The sequence below is a fragment of the Hemitrygon akajei genome, chromosome 4 (assembly GCF_048418815.1).
Source record: "Hemitrygon akajei chromosome 4, sHemAka1.3, whole genome shotgun sequence".
NCBI lineage: Eukaryota > Metazoa > Chordata > Chondrichthyes > Myliobatiformes > Dasyatidae > Hemitrygon > Hemitrygon akajei.
In genome coordinates, this window is record NC_133127.1 from 80,517,237 (window position 1) to 80,536,975 (window position 19,739).

A 19,739-nucleotide genomic window follows, 5' to 3' on the forward strand; every position below is an offset into this window, starting at 1 on the left:
TAGGAAGCCCAAGGTCCCTGTATCATCTTAGCATCCTTCAGAACAAAGAAAAAATGATGAAGATGAATTTCATATGTTGTTATGTGCCATCTAATGACCGTGACAATGAAACTAAGAATGCTTTCTACAATAGACTCCGGAACATCCCAGAAGTGTATCCTGAAATAGATATTAACATTCTCATGGGAGGTTTCAATGCAAAATAGGATCGCATAACACTGGCTACAAAGACTTGATGAGAACACATGGACTGGATATAATGAGCGAGAATGGAGAGTGCTTTGCGGACGTGTGCATTTAGTAACATTATCACTGGAGGGCAGCATCTTCCCCCACAAAAGGATTCACAATAACACCTGAATATCACCTGTCCATAAAAAAGAGCATCAAATAGGCTGCATCTGTATATCCAAGAATTTCAGATTACTTTAAGATATCAAAGTGAGAAGAGGAGCAGATGTTGCATTTGACCATCATCTCTTGATTGCGAAGTTGAAACACAAACTGAAGAAAAATTGGATGGAATCAGCATGAATGAGGCAGAGATTCAGTGTCAACATTTTGAGAGACACGCAGACCCACGAAGCATTCAAATTGGTCTTCGGCAAGTTCCAAGTGCTACAAGACTTCCACAAGGAAAAGGATCTGCACAGTGAAGGTAGAAAGTTAAGGGGACTCTAGTCTCAATGTGCCAAGCAGTGCTAGGTACTGAAAAGAACCAGCAGGAAGAATAGATCTCAGTTGAAGTGGTCGAGGTGAGCAGGCAGATGATAACAGTCAATGAAAATCAGCAGGACTAGAGTGGGAAAGATGAAAGCACAGAAAGTGCATACACAGGCTCATAAGGCAGTGAAAGAAAAGCATTAAAGCAGACAAGCAATGGGTGTGTCAAAATGAGAAAGCTGTATGAAATCACCAGTAAACAGTTGAAAAGTACAATAAGCCTAAGAGGTCAGTCAAAGATAAGGATGGAAAAGCTATAGTGGGAACAAAGTAGCAGCTGAACACTTTGAAGATCTGCTGAACAGACTCATACCTCTAAACCCACCTGACATCCCTCCAGCCAATGCTGGCATACCTGTAAACTGTAACAAACCTACCAGGGAGAAGATCAGGAAAGCAATAAAGCAGCTAAAGGATGGTAAAATAACTGGTCCTGTTGAAATTCCTGAAGAAGCTCTTAAGACAGTCCTGGACACTACAGTAGAGATGCTATACCATGTCTTTCAGAAGATCTGGGAAAAAGAGCAAGTACCAACAGACTGGAAAAAGGGCTGCCTATAAAGATTCCAAAGAAGGGAGACCATAGCAACTGCTCCAACTACAGAGGCATCACATTCTTGTCAGAAAATGTTTTCTTTAAGATAAAACTAAAGAAGATGAAGGATTCTTTAGACACCAAACTAAAAGATCAACAGGCAAGCTTCTGCAGGAACAGATTGTGTGCTAACCAGAAAGCCATAGTATGCATCATAAATGAGGAGTCACTTGAGCAGAATTCATCTCTGTACATCAGCTTCATCAATTAGTCTTCAACAGTACAGACAAAGAGACCCTATGGAGAATACTGTGGCTCTATGAGGACCAGGCAAGATAGTCAGACTCATCAAGAATTCAAGCAAGGGAATATCCTGCTGAGTCAGTCATGGTGGAAGCTCTCTGGCAGCTTTCAGGTACAGGCAAAAGTCAGACAGTGGTGCCCGGTGCCTGATGTCCCCTATCCTGTTCCTTCTGGTCATAGACTGGGTCATGGAGACATCTACAGCACAGAAAATGAATGGAATCCATTGAACCCTATGGAAACAACTGGATGACTTTGCTGATGATCTAGCTTTCCTGACCCTTACCCGCAAGCAGATGCAGGATAAAGACCAAAAGGCCTGGCAGCCACATCTGCACAAGTTTACCTTACCATTAATAAAGGGAAAACTAAAGTCCTCAAGATCAACTCAACCTGCATTGACCCAGTCACTCTCAAGGGAAGTCTACTTGAAGAGGTAGAAGCCTTTACCTATCTAGGTACTGTCATTGACGGACGGCATGGCACCAATGCTGATGTTAAGGTGAGGATTGACAACGCTAGGGCAGCTTTTATTCAGCTCAAGAATATCTGGTGCTCCAAGGAGCTGTCACAGCACACTAAAATCGGGTTGTTCAACTCCATTGTGAAATCGGTTCTTCTGTATGAGGCAGTGACAACAAAGAATATCAGCAAGGAAGTTCAGACCTTTATTTACAGCTGTCTAAGAAAAATTCTCTGGATCCACTGGCCCGAAGTCATCAGCAAACCTGATCTATGTCAAAAAACACACCAGCTATCAGCAGAAAAGGAATTAAGGAAAAGAAGTTGAGGATGGATAGGACGCATGCTGTGTTAAGGCAAATACAAACACCACCAGGCAAGCACTAATGTTGAATCCCCAGGAAAAGTGGAAGAGGAACACCTGGCAATATGACCTTGAAGCTGATTTCAAAAAGATGGGCAACATCTGTGGGCAACTTGAAAAACTAGCTCAGAACAGAAGACTCAGGCAAGGTGCTATCGGTCGCCTATGTTCCAGTAGGGGTGATGGGCTTAATTAAGTAAGTGCAAAGGATAAGTCAAAAGTACTTGCCTTACTAATTCCAACTCTTAAGATGCCTCAACAGTATACGTTTGCTGTAGTGTGTGCCGTCTACAAAATATGTTGTAGCTTTGCTGCTCCAACAGTCAACAGTGACTCTAAAATTTTCAAGCTCAAACATCAAGAAGGACAAGACTCTGTGCACATGGAATCATCACTACCTGCATGCTACAGTCATGATGCACATTATCCTGATCTGGAAATATGTATCAACAGGTCTTCTATAGTCCCTGTGTCCCATTCGTAGAATTTGCCCAACGCTACCGTAGGAGTCTTTTCACTGACGTCTTCAGTTCAAGCAAGTGACCCCAGCGGAGTCTTGTCATGGCAGTCAGAAATTACTTTTGGCCTTGCTAAAAACATATAAATCCCAGAAAATGAATAAATAAAGAGAAGTTACCACTCACAAAATTTTCCAGAGCTGCTTCAACAGCCCAATATGATTGCCACAGGTCCATTCTACCCCACATGAAATACTGGATGCTGTTCATTATTGTGATTCTAGGAATGAGAGCTTACTATTATTTACTGTCATTGCATCATTATACAACTCTCAGGAGAAGCTGCGATAGGTTCTGTCTACCAATTGCTGATTGAAGCTAGCCTTTCTCTTTCAAAGAGATGTGTTTTGTGGCTATAATGGTGATTTTGAAGTTGTGACATCTTTATGGATGCCAGGGCTAAACATGAATTGGAGCAGTGCCAAAATTTTCCTCATGAGGAGAATGCATACCCCGTACTTGCAGGGAATCCTCTAGACACGTGTGTTTATTTGTTAATTCTTCTGGATATGGGTATCTCGAGCAAGGTAAGCATTTATTGTCTATACTTAATCGTCATTGAGTAGGTGGTACTTACATGTCACCTTGAACCACTGTTGTTCCACAGTGCTGCTGGTTAGTGAATTTGAAAATTAGGACCAGGAACAATGAAGGAAAGGAATATGTTTCATAGTCAGCAGTTAACCTGGTTTTCCCAAATGTCTCTGTTTTCCTTTCTGGTGGTAATCCAGCAAAGTGTGAAGGTTAATCTTGAAGGCAGAATACAAGGTTAATGGCAGGATTATTAGCAATGTGGAGGAACAGCAGGATCTTGGGATCCATGTCCATGGATCCTTTAAAGTTGCCACACAAGGTGATAGGGTGATTAAGAATGTGTATGATATGTTGGCTTTCATTAATTGTAAAACTGAGTTCAAGAGCCGTGAAGTAATGTTGCTGCTCTATAAAACTCTGGTTAGATCACACTTGGTGTACTGTGTTCAATTCTGATCACCTCATTATAGGAAGGATGTGGAAGCTTTAGAGAGGGTGGAGAGAAAATTTACCAGGATTTGCCTCTCCAGTGCCAAATCTGTTCACAATACTCAAGGTGAGGCCTCACCAGTGTCTTATAAAGCCTCAGCATCACATCACTGCTCTTGTACTCTAGACCTCTTGAAATGAATGCTAACATTGCATTTGCCTTCCTCACCACTGACTGAACCTACGAGTTAACCTTTGGGGTGTTCTGCGTAAGGACTCCCAAGTCCCTTTGCATCTCAGATTTTGGATTTTCTCCCCATTTAGAAAATAGTCTGTACATTTATTTCTACTACAAAAGTGCATGACCATGCATATTCCAACATTTTATTTCATTTGCCACTTTCTTGCCCATTCTCTAATCTGTCTTAAGTCCTTCTGCACCCTACCTGTTTCCTCAACTCTACCTGCCCCTCCACCAATCTTCGTATCATCTGCAAACTTGGCAACAAAACCATCTATTTCATCATCTAAATCATTTATATACAGCATATATAACCTACCTAGCTAGGCTTCTTCACTTGTGGCTTACCTTTTCTCTACTAGTTCCATCTGTTCCCACATATCACCTACCAGCTTCTGTCTCTATCCTCCCCTCTCCATTCTTGTACTTGGCTCTATCTGTCTATTTTTTCTTTTACTTTATAGCTTCCTATTATCTGCTAGCCACTGTCTCAACAAATGCACCCCCATCCACACCCCCTCCAGGCTTCATATGCACATCAGCCCCTCCCCACATCTGTTTCAAGCTATCACAAACCAACCTCTGCCTAACCTCTCCCTTTCACTACTACATTATATACTGGCATTCTTTCCTTTGCACTCTTAGTCCTGATGTAGGACCTTGACCAAAAATGTCGAGAATCACTGAGGTTTTCCATCTGTTTATTTTTTTTTTTACAATTTATGCTGTTCATTCTGTGAGAAACTAGAGGCATATTGTGTAGGGATCAGAAATATACTGCTCAGAAAGGTCTGTATTATCACACTATCAGGAGTAGGAAGTTGTTATATATCCAGCATTGGTTTTCAATGGCCAGTGTTACAGTAAATGATTCAGAGGTGCTCCATTCACAGATCATAGTCTCTTGATTCAAATCAATTTTTTGATGTTTATTACAATCACTAACCCTTTGCTCAGTGTGCACTTTGCAATGGATTGGGCCATTCATGTCAAGTGAATAGATCTGTCCAATCACATGCTGAGTATCCAGACACATAGAAGAAATCTGAATCATGCCTCTCCCATCTTTTCCTTCCTGCCAGGCCAGCCATTTTTTTAATTTGCTGCTCTACATTGGGGTGTAGGGAGGTGATAGTGCTCAATTGAATGTCTGTACACTACCCCATACTAAAGACTAATCAAATCAATTAGCATGCTGAAAATAATTCAAAACCATTGCAATGTGTGGTCTAATTATGAGCCTATGACTGTAATGGAGGAGCATAATGAGGATACTGCAATATTTATCAGTGATGCTTGTAAACGAAAGTGGAGCTTAGAAAAATTTATCTGGCAGAGGCTATGGACTGAACATTGATGTTTAACTTCACTAATTTGCTTTATTTCCTAGTTTGTTCCTTGCTTTATCATGAGTAAAAAGCACAGGTCATAAGTTACATTTTTTCCCACTAATTTATGTCTGTAACCAGTTTCCCAATGGTTGCTAATCAACCAGGAAATAATTACCAGATTGATCTAATGTGCGCAAAAAGGTTTATCCATGCAAATGCTTACCAAATTAAATTTAAAATGTAACATGAGACCTGTTTCTCAGATATCCTCCTTGGATCACTGGTAGCAGTGGTAGGATTTCAGCCCCTGCTTTGGAGAGACGATCACCTTGCATCTGCAAACTAGTGAAGAAACTGAGGGAGCACTCCATTGACAGAGGTTTTAATTTTCTGCTGAGGGCTAATTTAAGACTTTTTTTGGTTAGACATAAAAGATGCATTGATGCTATTAAAAGTAGACAAAGTAAACTTCAATTCTGGTTGCTTTATTTCATTGCTTATTGTTGGATATTCCAATGCAAATTTTAGCTATCATCTTGCTGTACTCTCTTGTTAGTTTCTTTTAGTAAGTGCATTTTCAGGCCTTACAGGGAACCCTGCTTCAATGGTTATCAAGGATTCACTATATGTTCTTTGCCCTCTGTTGAAATCGAGACTTGTAGTGAAGTCTTATAGCATTAATTGTTGCAATTATACTCAGTATTTGTAAGTTCAGTGTTACAGTTCATTCATATATTCAGATCTTAATGTGAAGATTAAATGCCTTTCTATCTTCAAACATGTTAAGTAGTGCCTGAATTTAACCTCAGCAAAACAAGTCAAAGAACAATGACTGGTTAGTTGTGGAATGGTACTTAACTTACAAAGTATTTTAAATTTCTGAATATATGTTCCACATCCACCAATTAAATTTTGCTTCATATTTTCAGAATAAATATAAAAATTCAACTTGTATTGTACTATTAAAATCAAGATGAGATGAACTTGCTGATAATTTATATTGCATCAAAGACCATTCATAAATTGAGAAGTTCTCTGGCTATAGTTCAGTTTATAGTGTGTATTTCACAGCACATTATTTTAGTAAAATGTTCACAAAAATGCCAATTGAAGACCATATTTGAAGTGTTATTAAAGGTTTAAGCTCTATTCTTAAAGATATAACGTACATTTATAAGGGCTGGGTATGTTATTGAATCTTTATTTTCTGATTATATTTTAAGACCAGTTTACATGGAATTGTCAGAAATCAAACCTCTTTGAAAGCTAGAATCTGTCACTAGATTGAGTTAACGTTTATCAATGACTTCAATGTTGCAGGTCAGCTGGATAAGGCTGCTGAGCATTATGAGATATTCCATCAACTCTCTACAGGGAAGACGTGGCAAGATGAGAATTGCTGTCTCCACTTTGCACATGCATGTAAAAATCTCTGGAGGATTTACACATCACTGGCAGACAAAAAGCTTGAAAATGAGCAATACAAAGAGGCAAAAAGATTTCTCGGAAAAGCTTATGACATTGCCAAAGAAGGTGCGTGCAAGATAACATTTTTAGATCCCATGTTTTATATGGTAACCTTCTCACTGCAGAAGTTAGAAAATCACAGTACATATACTTAGGTGAATACAAAAAAATATGGAAAAATGCATCTGAGAAATTGAAGCAACCAGATTGATTTTAAAAGTGAATTTTCAAAACAAATTATTCTTGTAGGTTTCCCTATGAAATTAACCTTTTGTTGAAACTAGAAAATAACCTTACAGCATATAAATGAAAATTCTCCAGGTGCTGCACATCTTCCAAAGGCTCTGAGGGAAGAGATATCCTCTATTATTAGCTGAAGCAGGCAGTAGACTACTTGTACTTGTGAACAGAGGGTCTACTCTGCTTAAACTTTCTGTCCATAGCCACATTCTGGATACCCTTCCCAATTTAAAACAGGTGATTTATTTAATGTATTTTAAATGATGTTGCTGCTAGTTTTATGGTCCCCAAGTTTTGGTACTTGATCCTGATCTCTGACCTTTTCCTTTGCAAACCCTGTTTCCAATCCCCATAACTTTCCCATCCTGATCAGCAGTCCTTGCGTACACCAACCCAGCATCCCTCCTGTCACCAAGGAGTGTGTGCAATCTTCCTCGGCTGCCAATAAATCTTTTACTAAGGCCCATTCAGTCTACACCCTCCAGGTCCTAATCACAATTTTTTCATCCTGACCTGATCTAACCCCAGCCTCTAAAACCATAAACCATCTGCTGATAGGCAGCTACATTTTCTACAACAAATCTTGCAGTCTCTATCTTCATAATCTTCTGCTGCAGTTCATGATGAACAAAATTATGTCATTATGGGTTTCAGTATCTGTAAGTATGTGACTGTTAAGGCCAAAGGATAATATGGATAGATTTTATAACCAGTCTCAAAGCTTCCGTGGTCAGTTATTACGAGTTTGTCATTGAGTAAGGTAAGCTTCTTTGTTTAGTGCTACTGCTTTTTCTTAGATCCTCAAAAGTACAACATCCCTTCTGAATTACAATGTTAAAGACAACATACTGTTGATGTAAATATTTTTGAGCCAATTGAAGTTATGGTAGTTAGAAATTCATCTGTAAAAAGATATTCACAAGCATAGCATGGTTATTTTCAATACTCAAAGTGCAAAAATAATTTCATTTAGTGGAATGGAATATAGTTGTAAAATTTTCCAGGTCAAGTTATGCCTAACTGGAATTTGGATTTCACATAGTCCTTTTAGCAAGAGAAATAACAAAACAGGGATTGTTTTCAGCAAAAGTTATTTGTTATAGAAACGTAAAACATGAAAACAGGATTAACACACATGTATCCTCAAACTTGTTCTGCCATTCAATAACTTTATGACTGAATGCCAGCAGGTATATTATCAACTTTCCTGCCTGCATCCCAAAGGAATCTTAGCTTCCCAGGACAGGAAATTTCAAATCCACACAGGATGGAGAATAACAAATTTAGAAGTTCTCCTCATTTCAGTTTTAATTGACCTATTAATGATTTGCAGCCAGTTGTTGGCTCTTCATAACTGCAGATATCCTCCTTTCTAATGGTACGTGGGACAGTGAGTACCTGCTGGTCTTCTTTATTGGCCAAAGCTGCTCTTCTGACTTTGTAACTGTTCATGAGGTACTATTTTATTTTATGTCTCTTTATGTTGAAACTGATGTTCCATGCATTAGCTCCAACATCTTCCCAACTACTAAAGTTCTGCTAGCTGGCCTATAATTTCATTTCTTCTACCTACCACCCTTTTCAAAGAAAATTTTCAATTTTCCAGTCCTTGGGACCCATTCCAGAATCAAGTAATTCTTGAAAGATCAATACTAATTCCTTCACAATCTCTTCAGCCACCTCTGTCAGAACCCTGAGGTGTACACTTTCTGGTCCAGGTTTCTATCTATGTTTAGACCTTTCAGTTTCCCAAGAAACTTCTCTCTAGCTATGGTAACTTCATGACCCCTGACTCCTGGAACATCTACTGTACTACTAGATGCTATGGTAGATGTTCCAAAATACTTATTACCAAAATACTTATTAAGTTTGTCCGCCATTTCTTTGTCCCTCATTACTACCTCTCCAAAGTAATTTTCCAGTGGTCTGATATCAACTCTCGTCTCTTTTACTCTTTATCTATCTGAAAAATCTTTTGATATCCTCTTTTATATAATTAGCTAGCTTACCTTAATATTTCATTTTTTTCTCTCCTTATGGCATTAAAAATGAGAAGTTATGACCTGTCAATAATAAACTAAATATCATGACTATTTTCTTGAGTGATTCTGTTGAAAGTAATTTGTGGTGGTCCTTTCAGCTGTGTACTATTACTTCTGTCATTTTTTAGAATCCAGAAGAGGTTCATGATGGGAATCAGCAGGAATCAAAACATTTCAGATCGATTGATCTTAATGTTCCTTGAATTGAAGAGGGTAAAGTGGAGATGTCCAATAAGAAAGCTTTTGACAAGATCCTGTGTGGTAGATTAGTCCAGACAATTAAGACACAGGGACCTGAGGTTTATTGGCAAATCTTGTCTTACATTGGTGTGGTGGTAATAGGCAGAGAGTAGTAGAAGAATGGGCACTTTTCTGACTGGTGGTCTGTAAAAACTGGTACATGACAGGGAATAGAGATGGGAACTTTGTTATTTGTAATAGGATCACTTAGATGAGAATTTAGGTGGCAGGGATAGATAGTAAGTTTACTGACAATATTTTGGGAGATAAACTTCTGGCAGAACATACAGAATGAACAGCAAGGATCTTAGGAACATTAATTTATAGTGAGCCCTTGGGGTGCAGGGGTATAGATCTTTGGAAATGGTGACACAGAGGTATAAGGTAGTGAAAAAGGCATTTGGTATGCTTGCCTTCATATGCCAATAGCTTTAGGAGTTAGGATGTCATGTTGCAGATGTACAAAACATTAGTTAGATTTCACTTAGAGTATCCTAGACACTCCACTATAGGAAAGGTGTGGTAACACAAGGGAGAATGCAGACAAGATTCACCAGGACACCACCTAGTGTGAGAACAACAACTGGAGCCTCAATGTGGACAAGTCAAAAGAGATCACTGTAGACTTCAAGAAGGTGCAGGTTGACTATTCTCCATTGCATATCAATGGCTCTACCATAGAGATAGTGAAGAACACGAAGTTCCTTGGTGTGCTCATAATGGATGATCTAACCTGGATCCGCAACACCTGCTCATTAGTCAAGAAGACTCAGCAGTGTCTACACTTTCTGAGGAGACTGAGGCATGCAAGACTCACTGCTCCCATTCTAACAACTTTCCACAGGAGCACCATTGAGAGTGTTCTGCCTGGCTACATCACTGTGTGCTATGGAAACTGCAAGGCATTGGATGGCAAGACCCTACAGAGGACAGTAAACACTGCCAAAAGGATCACTGGGATCTCCCTCCCCCTTATTTGTGATATTTACCAGGAGCATTATATATGAAGGGTCCAAAGAATTGTTGAGGATCCCTACCATCCATCCCACAATCTTTTTGACCAGCTACCATTAGGAAGGAGGTACAAAGGCATCAGAACTAGGACTGTCAGACTGGGTAACAACTTCTTCCCTCAGGCTGTAAAACTACCGAATACCTTGCTTCCAAGGTAGCTGCTGTCCTAGCAGCTCGACACTAGGACACCAAGCTGCCTACTGTTTACCAATGCTGTGCACTACATGGACTTTGAATAATATTTTATTAACTTGTTTTATGTGCTATGTGTGATGTTTTGTGGTGTGCGGTGGTCCAGGGGAACATTGGTTTCATTTGGTTCTATATATGTACCATCAGATAACAATAAACATGAACTTGATGGAAGGCTGTAGTTAAAAGGAGAGAATGGATTGGCTGAATTTATTCTTACTGGTACATAGGAGGCTGAAGGGTGACCTTATAAAGTTTTATAAAATTTATGAAGCATTCAGATAGGATTGATAGTTAGAATTGGGTTGGCTCTCATTGTAGCAATACAGGAGACCCCAGACCAATAAGTCAGCATGGGAGTAGGGCGGGGAATTAAAGTGGCAGGCAATGGAAAGCTCAGGGTTGCCCCTGCAGACATCATAATCATCCATTCTATATGTGGTTTCACAATGTTCACCACATTGTGAACACTGAATGCAGTACATCAGATGAGAAGAAGTGTAAGTGAATTGTGCCTCACCTGGAAAGACTGCCCTTGAATAGTGAGAAAGGAAGAGGTGAAAGGACAAATGATGCATTTCTAGCGGTTTCAAGGTGATGTTCTGTGGTGGGGGGTTGACGTTAGTGCAAATAGAAAAGTAGGCTGGGGAATAGACCTCTGCAAAATGTTAGAAGGGGAAGAGAGGGAAAGTTGTGGCTGGTGGTGTAATCTCTTTGAAGTTAGTAGAAATGGTGGAGAATGAATGTGGAGACTGGTAAAGTGGAATGAGAGAGACAAGAACTCTATTCTTATTTTTTTCTCAGAGGAGAGCATGTGAGAGCAGAGGCACAAGAAGTTGGTGGGATATTGTCAAGAGCTATGATAACAATGGTAGAGGCGAGTCCTGATTCAGAAAGAAGGAAGACATTTCAGTGGCACCTGCATGGCAAGTCTCATCATTAGATCATAGACAATGGAGACATAGAATACAGTCTTTACTGGATGCATGATGGGACAAAGAATAATCAAGATAGCTGTGGGAATCAGTAGTTTAGCAATGGTTATTGGTATCTAGCCTAACTCCCGAGATGCATAGAAAGCCAGAAAAGGAAGCAAAGAGTCAGAGATTGACTGTGAAGGTGACAGCAAAGTAGGAATTGGAAATAAAGTAGTGAAATTGTTGAGTTCTGTATGAGTACAGAAGACAGCATGAGTGCAGTCATTGATGTACCTGAAATAAAATTGAGAGAGTGGACCTCATTGGGACTGAAACTAAAACTGTTCCAAGTATCCCACAGAAAAAAAAACACAGCATAACCTGGACCCACACAAGTGCCCAGAGCTACAGTTTTATCTGGAGAATGTGAGTGGAGTTGAAGGATAAATTATTTAATATGAAAATCGGTTCGATCAGGTGAATAAGTGTGTTAGTGGAGTGAAAGTAGTTGGTCCTCTGCTCAAGGAAGAAGTGGCGAACATCCTGAAATGAGGTAGAGGTGTAAAGGGATTGATGTTAAAGATGAGCCTGTGCATCCAGGGAATTGGAAACTCTCAAAGAGGCAAAAGGTTTCAGAGATATCTCAGATGCAGGTGGGAAGGAACTGGACCAAATAAGAAAGAGCAGATAATGTGTGAAGAAATAAGTTTGGCAACATGCAACCAGGGTGAAACTGCAGATCTGCCAAAGCAGTAAAGTTTGTGGATTTTGGGCAGGATATAGAAGTGGACTGAACAAGGTGGGACACTACAAGAGTAGACAGAAATGGACTGTACAGGACGAGCTTCACTCCAAGTGAGGTAAGGCCGGGTAAGCTCCTTTAATTAATTTAATTACCTTAGGAGTAGGTAATGGAGGCAGCAGTTAGGGCAGTTGAGTGCTCCGTTTGCAGTATGTGGGAAGTCAAGGCGAGCACAACTGTCCCTGATGACTACACCTGCAAAAGGTGCATCCAGCTGCAGCTCCTGACAAACCGTGTTAGGGAACTGGAGCTGGATGAACTTCCGATCATTCGGGAAGCAGAGGCAGAAATAAACAGGAGTTATAGGGAGATAGTCACCCCTAAGAGTCAGGAGACAGGTAGCTGGGTGACTGTCAGGAGAGGGAAGGGGATTAGAAAAAATGAGCAGAGCAGAGCATCCCTGTGGCTGTTCCCATCAATAATAAGTATACCGTTTTGGATACCGTTGGTGGGGATGACCTACCAGGGACAAGTTGCAGTGGTTGCGTCTTTGGCACCGAGACTGGACCCTCAGCTCAGAAGGGAAGGAGGGAAAAGAGGACAGCAGTAGTGATAGGGGATTCAATAGTTTGGGGGGCAGATAGGAGGTTCTGTGGAAGAGATCGAGAATCTCGGATGGTCTGTTGCCTCCCTGCTGCAAGGGTCTGCGACATCTTGGATCGAGTTCTCAGTATTCTCAAGAGGGAGGGTGAGTAGCGGGATGTCGTGGTCCATGTAGGGACCAATAACATGGGTAGGAAGAGTGAGGAGGTCCTGAAAGGTGAGATTAGGGAGTTAGGTGCCAAGTTAAAGGACAGGAACTTCAGGATAACAATCTCAGGATTGCTGCCAGTGCCACGTGCGGGCAGATTTAGAAATAGTAAGATAGCACAGATCAACATGTGGCTGAAGATATGGAGCAGGAGGGAGGGCTTCAGATTAATAGATAATTGGGCAGTTTTCCAGGGAAGGTGGGACCTGTTCCGGCAGAACGGTTTACATCTGAACTGGAGGGAGACAAATATTCTTGCAGGTAGGTTTGCTAGAGAGGCTCTAGTGGATTTACACTAGATACAAGGGGGGAACCAGAGTGTAGGAACAGATGTATGGGAGAAGGAAGAAAAAGAAGATAGTAAAGCTGTTTGTACCATTAGAGATAAACAGAGAGGAAGAGGTGGAGAATTTCTTAAATGCACTTACCGTATTTTAATGCTAGGAGCATTGTAAGAAAGGTGGATGAGCTTAGAGCATGGGTTGATACCTGGAAATATGATGTTGTAGCTATTAGTGAAACATGGTTGCAGGAGGGGTGTGATTGGCAACTAAATATTCCTGAATTTTGTTGCTTCAGGTTTGATAGAATTGGAGGGACAAGAGGAGGAGGTGTTGCATTGCTAGTCAGAGAAAATATTACAGCGGTGCTCAGGCAGGATAGATTAGAGGGCTCATTTAGGGAGGCTATTTGGGTGGAATTGAGGAATGGGAAAGGTGTAGTAACACTTATAGGGGTGTATTATAGACCACCTAATGGGGAGCGAGAATTGGAGGAGCAAATTTGTAAGGAGATAGGAGATATTTGTAGTAAGCACAAGGTTATGATTGTGGGAGATTTTAATTTTCCATACATAGACTGGGAAGCCCATTCTGTAAAAGGGATGGATGGTTTGGAGTTTAAAATGTGTGCAGGATAGTTTTTTTGCAGCAATACATAGCGGTACCAACTAGAGAAGGGGCAGTGTTGGATCTCCTGTTAGGGAATGAGACAGGTCAGGTGATGGAGGTATGTGTTGGGGAGCACTTTGGGTCCAGTGATCACAATGACTTTAGTTTCAATATAATTATGGAGAAGGATAGGACTGAACCCAGGCAAGGATAGGACTAAACCCAGACAAGGTTCTACACAGAAGGTTAGTTAGGAAGGTTCAATAATTAGGTATTAATATTGAAGTAGTAAAATGGATTCAACAGTGGCTGGATGGGAGATCCCAGAGAGTAGTGGTGGTGGATAACTGTTTGTCAGGTTGGTGGCCAGTGACTAGTGGTGTTGTGGATAATGAAGTAGTAGTGATAGGTGGCGTTGTGGATAATGAAGTAGGTTTTCAAAGCTTGCAGAGAGATTTAGGTCAGTTAGAAGAGTGGGCTGAAAGATGGCAGATGGAGTTTAATGCTGATAAGTGTGAGGTGCTACATTTTGGTAGGAATAATCAAAATAGGACATACATGGTAAATGGTAGGGCATTGAAGAATGCAGTAGAACAGAGTGATCTAGGAATAATGGTGCATAGTTCCCTGAAGTTTGAATCTCATGTGGATAGGGTGGTGAAGGGTATAAATCAGAGCATTGAGTATAGGAGTTGGGATGTAATGTTAAAATTATACAAGACATTGGTGAGGCCGAATTTGGAGTATTGTGTACAGTTCTGGTCACTGAATTATAGGAAAGATGTCAACAAAATAGAGAGAGTACAGCGAAGATTTACTAGAATGTTACCTGGGTTTCAGCACCTAAGTTACAGAGAAAGGTTGAACAAGTTAGGTCTGTATTCTTTGGAGCAAAGAAGGTTGAGGGGGGACTTGATAAAGGTATTTAAAATTATGAGGGGGATAGATAGAGTTGACGTGGATAGGCTTTTTCCTTTGAGAGTAGGGGAGATTCAAACAAGAGGACGTGTTGAGAGTTAAGTGGCAAAAGTTTAGGGGTAACACGAGGGGGAATTTCTTTATTCAGAGATCGGTAGCTGTGTGGAATGAGCTTCCAGTAGAAGTGGTAGAGGCAGGTTCGGTATTGCTCCAAAATGCTCTCCCACCAAGAGATCTGAAGCCTGACCAGGCTCATTTCCCAATACCAGATCAAGTGCAGCCTTTCCTCTAGTTGGCTTATCTACATATTATGTCAGGAAACTCCACCCCACCTAAACCCCTTGCTCTAAGGAGATGCCAGCCAATATTAGGAATGTTAAGATCTCCCATTACAACAACCCTGTTATTATTGCACCATTCCAGAGTCTATCTGCTCCTGGCACACTCAGCAGCCATTCCTGCCCCTGAGTCATCCAAGTCTCTGTAATGACCTCAACATCATAGTTCCACATATTGATCCACACTCTAGGTTCATCCACCTTGTTTATGATACTCCTTGCACTAAAATAGACATATCTCAAGCCATCAGACTGAGTGCATCTTTGCTCTATCATCTGCTTATCTTTCCTCACAAACTCCCTACAAGTTGTTTCTACTTGTGCGCCAACTACCCCATCCTCAGACTCTTCACTTTGGTTCACACCCTCTTGCAAATCTAGTTTAAACACTCCTTAATAGCATTAGCAAACCTCCCTGCCAGCATATCAGAATCAGGTTTATTATCACCGTCATGTGTCGTGAAATTTGACGACTTTGCAGCAGCAGTTCAATGCAATACATAATATAGAAGAAGAAATAAAATAATAAATGAGTAAATCAATCACAGTATATGTATATTGAATAGATTAAAAATCATGCAAAAAACAGAAATAATATATATTTAAAAAGTGAGGTAGTGTTCACAGGTTCAACATCCACCTAGGAATTGGATGGCAGAGGGGAAGAGGCTGTTCTTGAATTGCTGAGTGCATGACCCCAGGCTTCTGTACCTCCTACCCGATGCTAACAGTGAGAAAAGGGCATGCCCTGGGTGCTGGAGGTCTTTAATAATGGGCGCTGCCTTTCTGAGACACTGCTCCTTGAAGATGTCCCGGGTACTTTGTAGGCTAGTACCCAAGATGAAGCCAACAAAATCTATAACCCACGGCACCTTCTTCCAGTCCTGTGCAGTAGCCACCCACCCCCCTGAATACCAGACAGTGATGCAGCCTGTCAGGGTGCTCTCCATGGTACATCCACAGAAGCTTTTCAGTGTATTTATTGACATACCAAATCTCTTCAGACTCCTGATGAAGTATAGTTGCTGTCTTGTCTTCTTTATAACTGCATTGATATATTCAGACAAGGTTAGGTCCTCAGAGATCTTGACACTCAGGAACTTGAAACTGCTCACTCTCTCCACTTCTGATCCCTCTATGAGGATTGGTATGTGTTCCTTCGTCTTACCCTTTCTGAAGTCCACAATCAGCTCTTTCATCTTACTGGCATTGAGTGCAAGTTTGTTGCTGCGACACCACTCCACTAGTTGGCATATCTTGCTCCTGTATGCCCTCTCGTTTCCATCTGAGATTCCACCAACAATGGTTGTATCATCAGCAAATCTGTAGATGGTATTTAAGCTATGCCTAGCCATACAGTCATTGGTATAGAGAGTGCAGAGCAGTGGGCTAAGCACACACCACTGAGGTGCACCAGTGTTGATTGCCAGCGAGGAGGAGATGTTATCACCAATCTGCACAGATTGTGGTCTTCCGGTTAGGAAGTCGATCCAATTGCAGAGGGAGGTACAGAGACCCAGGTTCTGTAACATGTCAATCAGAATTGTGGGAATAATGGTATTAAATGCTGAGCTAGTCGATGAACAATATCCTGACATTGGTGTTTGTGTTTTCCAGGTTGTCTAAGTCCATGTAAAGAGCCTCTGAGATTGCATCTGCCGTTGACCTATTGTGGTGATAGGCAAATTGCAATGGGTCCAGGTCCTTGCTGAGGCAGGAGTTCAGTCTAGACATGACTACTTCTCAGAGCATTTCATCACTGTAGATGTGAGTGTTACCGGGTGATGGTCATTAGGGCAGCTCACTTTATTCTTCTTGGGCACTGGTATTGTTGCCTTTTTGAAAGAAGTGAGAACTTCCACCTGTAGCAGTGAGAGGTTGAAAATGTCTTTGCATACTCCCACTAGTTGGTTGGCACCCCCTCACATTCAAATACAACCTGTTCTTTAAGCTGAGCCTATTGGGCCTGAACACCTCCCTCTGTAACTGGATCCTAGACTTCCTGACTGGGAGACCTTAGTCAGTCCGGATCAGGAGCAGCATCTCCAACATCATCACACTGAGCACGGGGGTTCCCCAGGGCTGCATGCTCAGTCCACTGCTGTTCACTCTGCTGACCCATGACTGTGCTGTAACACACAGCTCGAACCACATCATCAAGTTCGCTGATGACACGACCGTGGTGGATCTCATCAGCAAGAACGACGAGTAAGCTTACAGAGAGGAGGTGCAGCGGCTAATGGACTGGTGCAGAGCCAACAACCTGTCTCTTAATGTGAACAAAACAAAAGAGATGGTTGTTGACTTCAGGAGGGCATGGAGCGACCACTCCCCGCTGAACATCGATGGCTCCTCAGTAGAGATCGTAAAGAGCATCAAATTTCTTGGTGTTCACCTGACGGAGAATATCACTTGGTCCCTCAACACCAGCTCCATAGCAAAGAAAGCCCAGCAGCGTCTCTACTTTTTGTGAAGGCTGAGGAAATTCCATCTCCCACCCCCATCCTCACCACATTCTACAGGGGTTGTATTGAGAGCATCCTGAGCAGCTGCATCACTGCCTGGTTCAGAAATTGCACCATCTCGGATCGCAAGACCCTGCAGCGGATAGTGAGGTCAGCTGAGAAGATCATCGGGGTCTCTCTTCCCACCATCACGGACTTTTACACTACACGCTGCAACCGTAAAGGAAACAGCATTATGAAGGACCCCATGCACCCCTTGTACAATCTCTTCTCCCTCCTGCCGTCTGGGAAAAGGCTCCGAAGCATTCGGGCTCTCATGACCAAACTATATAACAGTTTCTTCCCCAAAGCTATCAGACTCCTCAATACCCGAAGCCTGGACTGACACCTTGCCCTACTGTCCTGTTTATTATTTATTGTAATGCCGGTACTGTTTTTGTGCACTTTATGCAGTCCAGTGTAGGTCTGTAGTCTAGTGTAGCTTTCTCTGTGTTTTTTTTTATTACGTAGTTCAGTCTAGTGTTTTGTACTGTGTCATGTAAACCATGGTCCTGAAAAACATTGTCTCATTTTTACTATGCATTGTACCAGCAGTTATGGTCGAAATGACAATAAAAGTTGACTTGACTTGACTTTTTGTACAGGTCACCCCTGCCCCACAAGTGGTCCCAATTATTCAGAATTCTGAATCCCTGCCCCCTGCTCCAATCCTTCAGCCATGCATTTATCTGCTACCTCATCCTATTCCTATACTCACTGTCACGTGATACAAGCAGCAATCCCGAGATTACTACTCTCGAGGTCCTGCTTCTCAGCTTCCTTCCCTACTCCCTGTATTTTGCTTTCAGGACCTCTTCCCTTTTTCTACCTATGCCGTTAATACCAATTTGTACCACAAGCTCTGGCTGCTGACCCACCAATTTCAGGATATTTTGGATGTATTCAGAAACATCACCAGCCCTGGTACTTGGGAGACAAACTACCTTTTTCTATTATTTTCTTTTTTGTGCCCACAGAATCACCTATCTGTCCCCCTACTATAGTCCCCTATTACTGTTGCCATGCTCTTCCGTTCCCTACCCTTCCGAGCCACAGGGCCAGACTCAGTGCCAGAGCCAAGGCCACTGTTGCTTCCCCCAGGTAAGTTGTCACCCGCAACAGTACTCAAAATGGACTACTTATTGTTAATGGGGATGCCGACAGGTGTGTCCTCCACTACCTGATGCTCTCCCTTCCTGTCCTGATAATCACCCACTTATTTGACTCCTGTGGCATCAATTTGACTACCTGCCTGTAGATCCTATCGATCTTCCCCTCACTTTCCCAAACGAGTTGAAGGTCATTGAGCTGCAGCTCTAGTTCCCTAACTCAGTCTCTAAGGAGCTGCAGCTTGATGCACCTGGGGCAGATGTAACCATCCGGGAGGCTGGAAGTCTCCCAGATATCCCACATCTGACACCCAGAACAGAAAACTGGCTTTCCAGTCATACCCACTATTTTTAAGTTAGAAGAAAAAAGAGATATGAAAGTAACTCACCTCCTTACTTCATTGAAGCGCTGATGTGCCAAAGCCTTACTACTCTGACTCACACTACTCCAACGACAGCTCCACTGGGCAGTGTCTCCATTTTATTCTGGAACCTTCTCAGTTGCCTTGTGCGATGACGAGCTTCTGCGTCTGTGCACTTCTCAATCGAATCTCCTGCTGAAAGAAACACCTCACTTTTTAAATCTTCTCAACAGCCTTGCATGATGACAAGCTACTGTGTCTGTGCACTTCTCCCAATCGAATCTCTCACTGAAAGAAACTCCTTGCTTTTTAAATTCTCTGAACGATCTTGTGCAATGATAGCTACTAGCTTTGCGCACTTCTCCCAAATGAATTGGAAGAACTGCAGGTTTCTACCTAACCCTATCACCCAGCATTTGGTCCATCGTCCTCTATGCCTAAGCAATTCATGTGCTTATTCAGACACTTTTTACATGCTATCAGTGATCCAGCTTCAGCCACTGTCTCAGGTCG

General features: G+C 41.7%; 1 protein-coding gene across 5 annotated transcripts in view; it reads left to right on the plus strand.

Annotated features, from left to right (window-relative positions):
- Nucleotides 1-19,739, plus strand: part of ttc29 (tetratricopeptide repeat domain 29) — a 366,818-nt gene that overhangs the window by 128,940 nt on the left and 218,139 nt on the right. For all 5 annotated transcript variants that reach the window (XM_073042934.1, XM_073042932.1, XM_073042933.1 and 2 more), the window contains exon 6: nucleotides 6,761-6,973. In XM_073042934.1, the coding sequence (XP_072899035.1) occupies nucleotides 6,761-6,973 (213 nt within the window). The remainder of the gene's footprint in view (nucleotides 1-6,760; nucleotides 6,974-19,739) is intronic.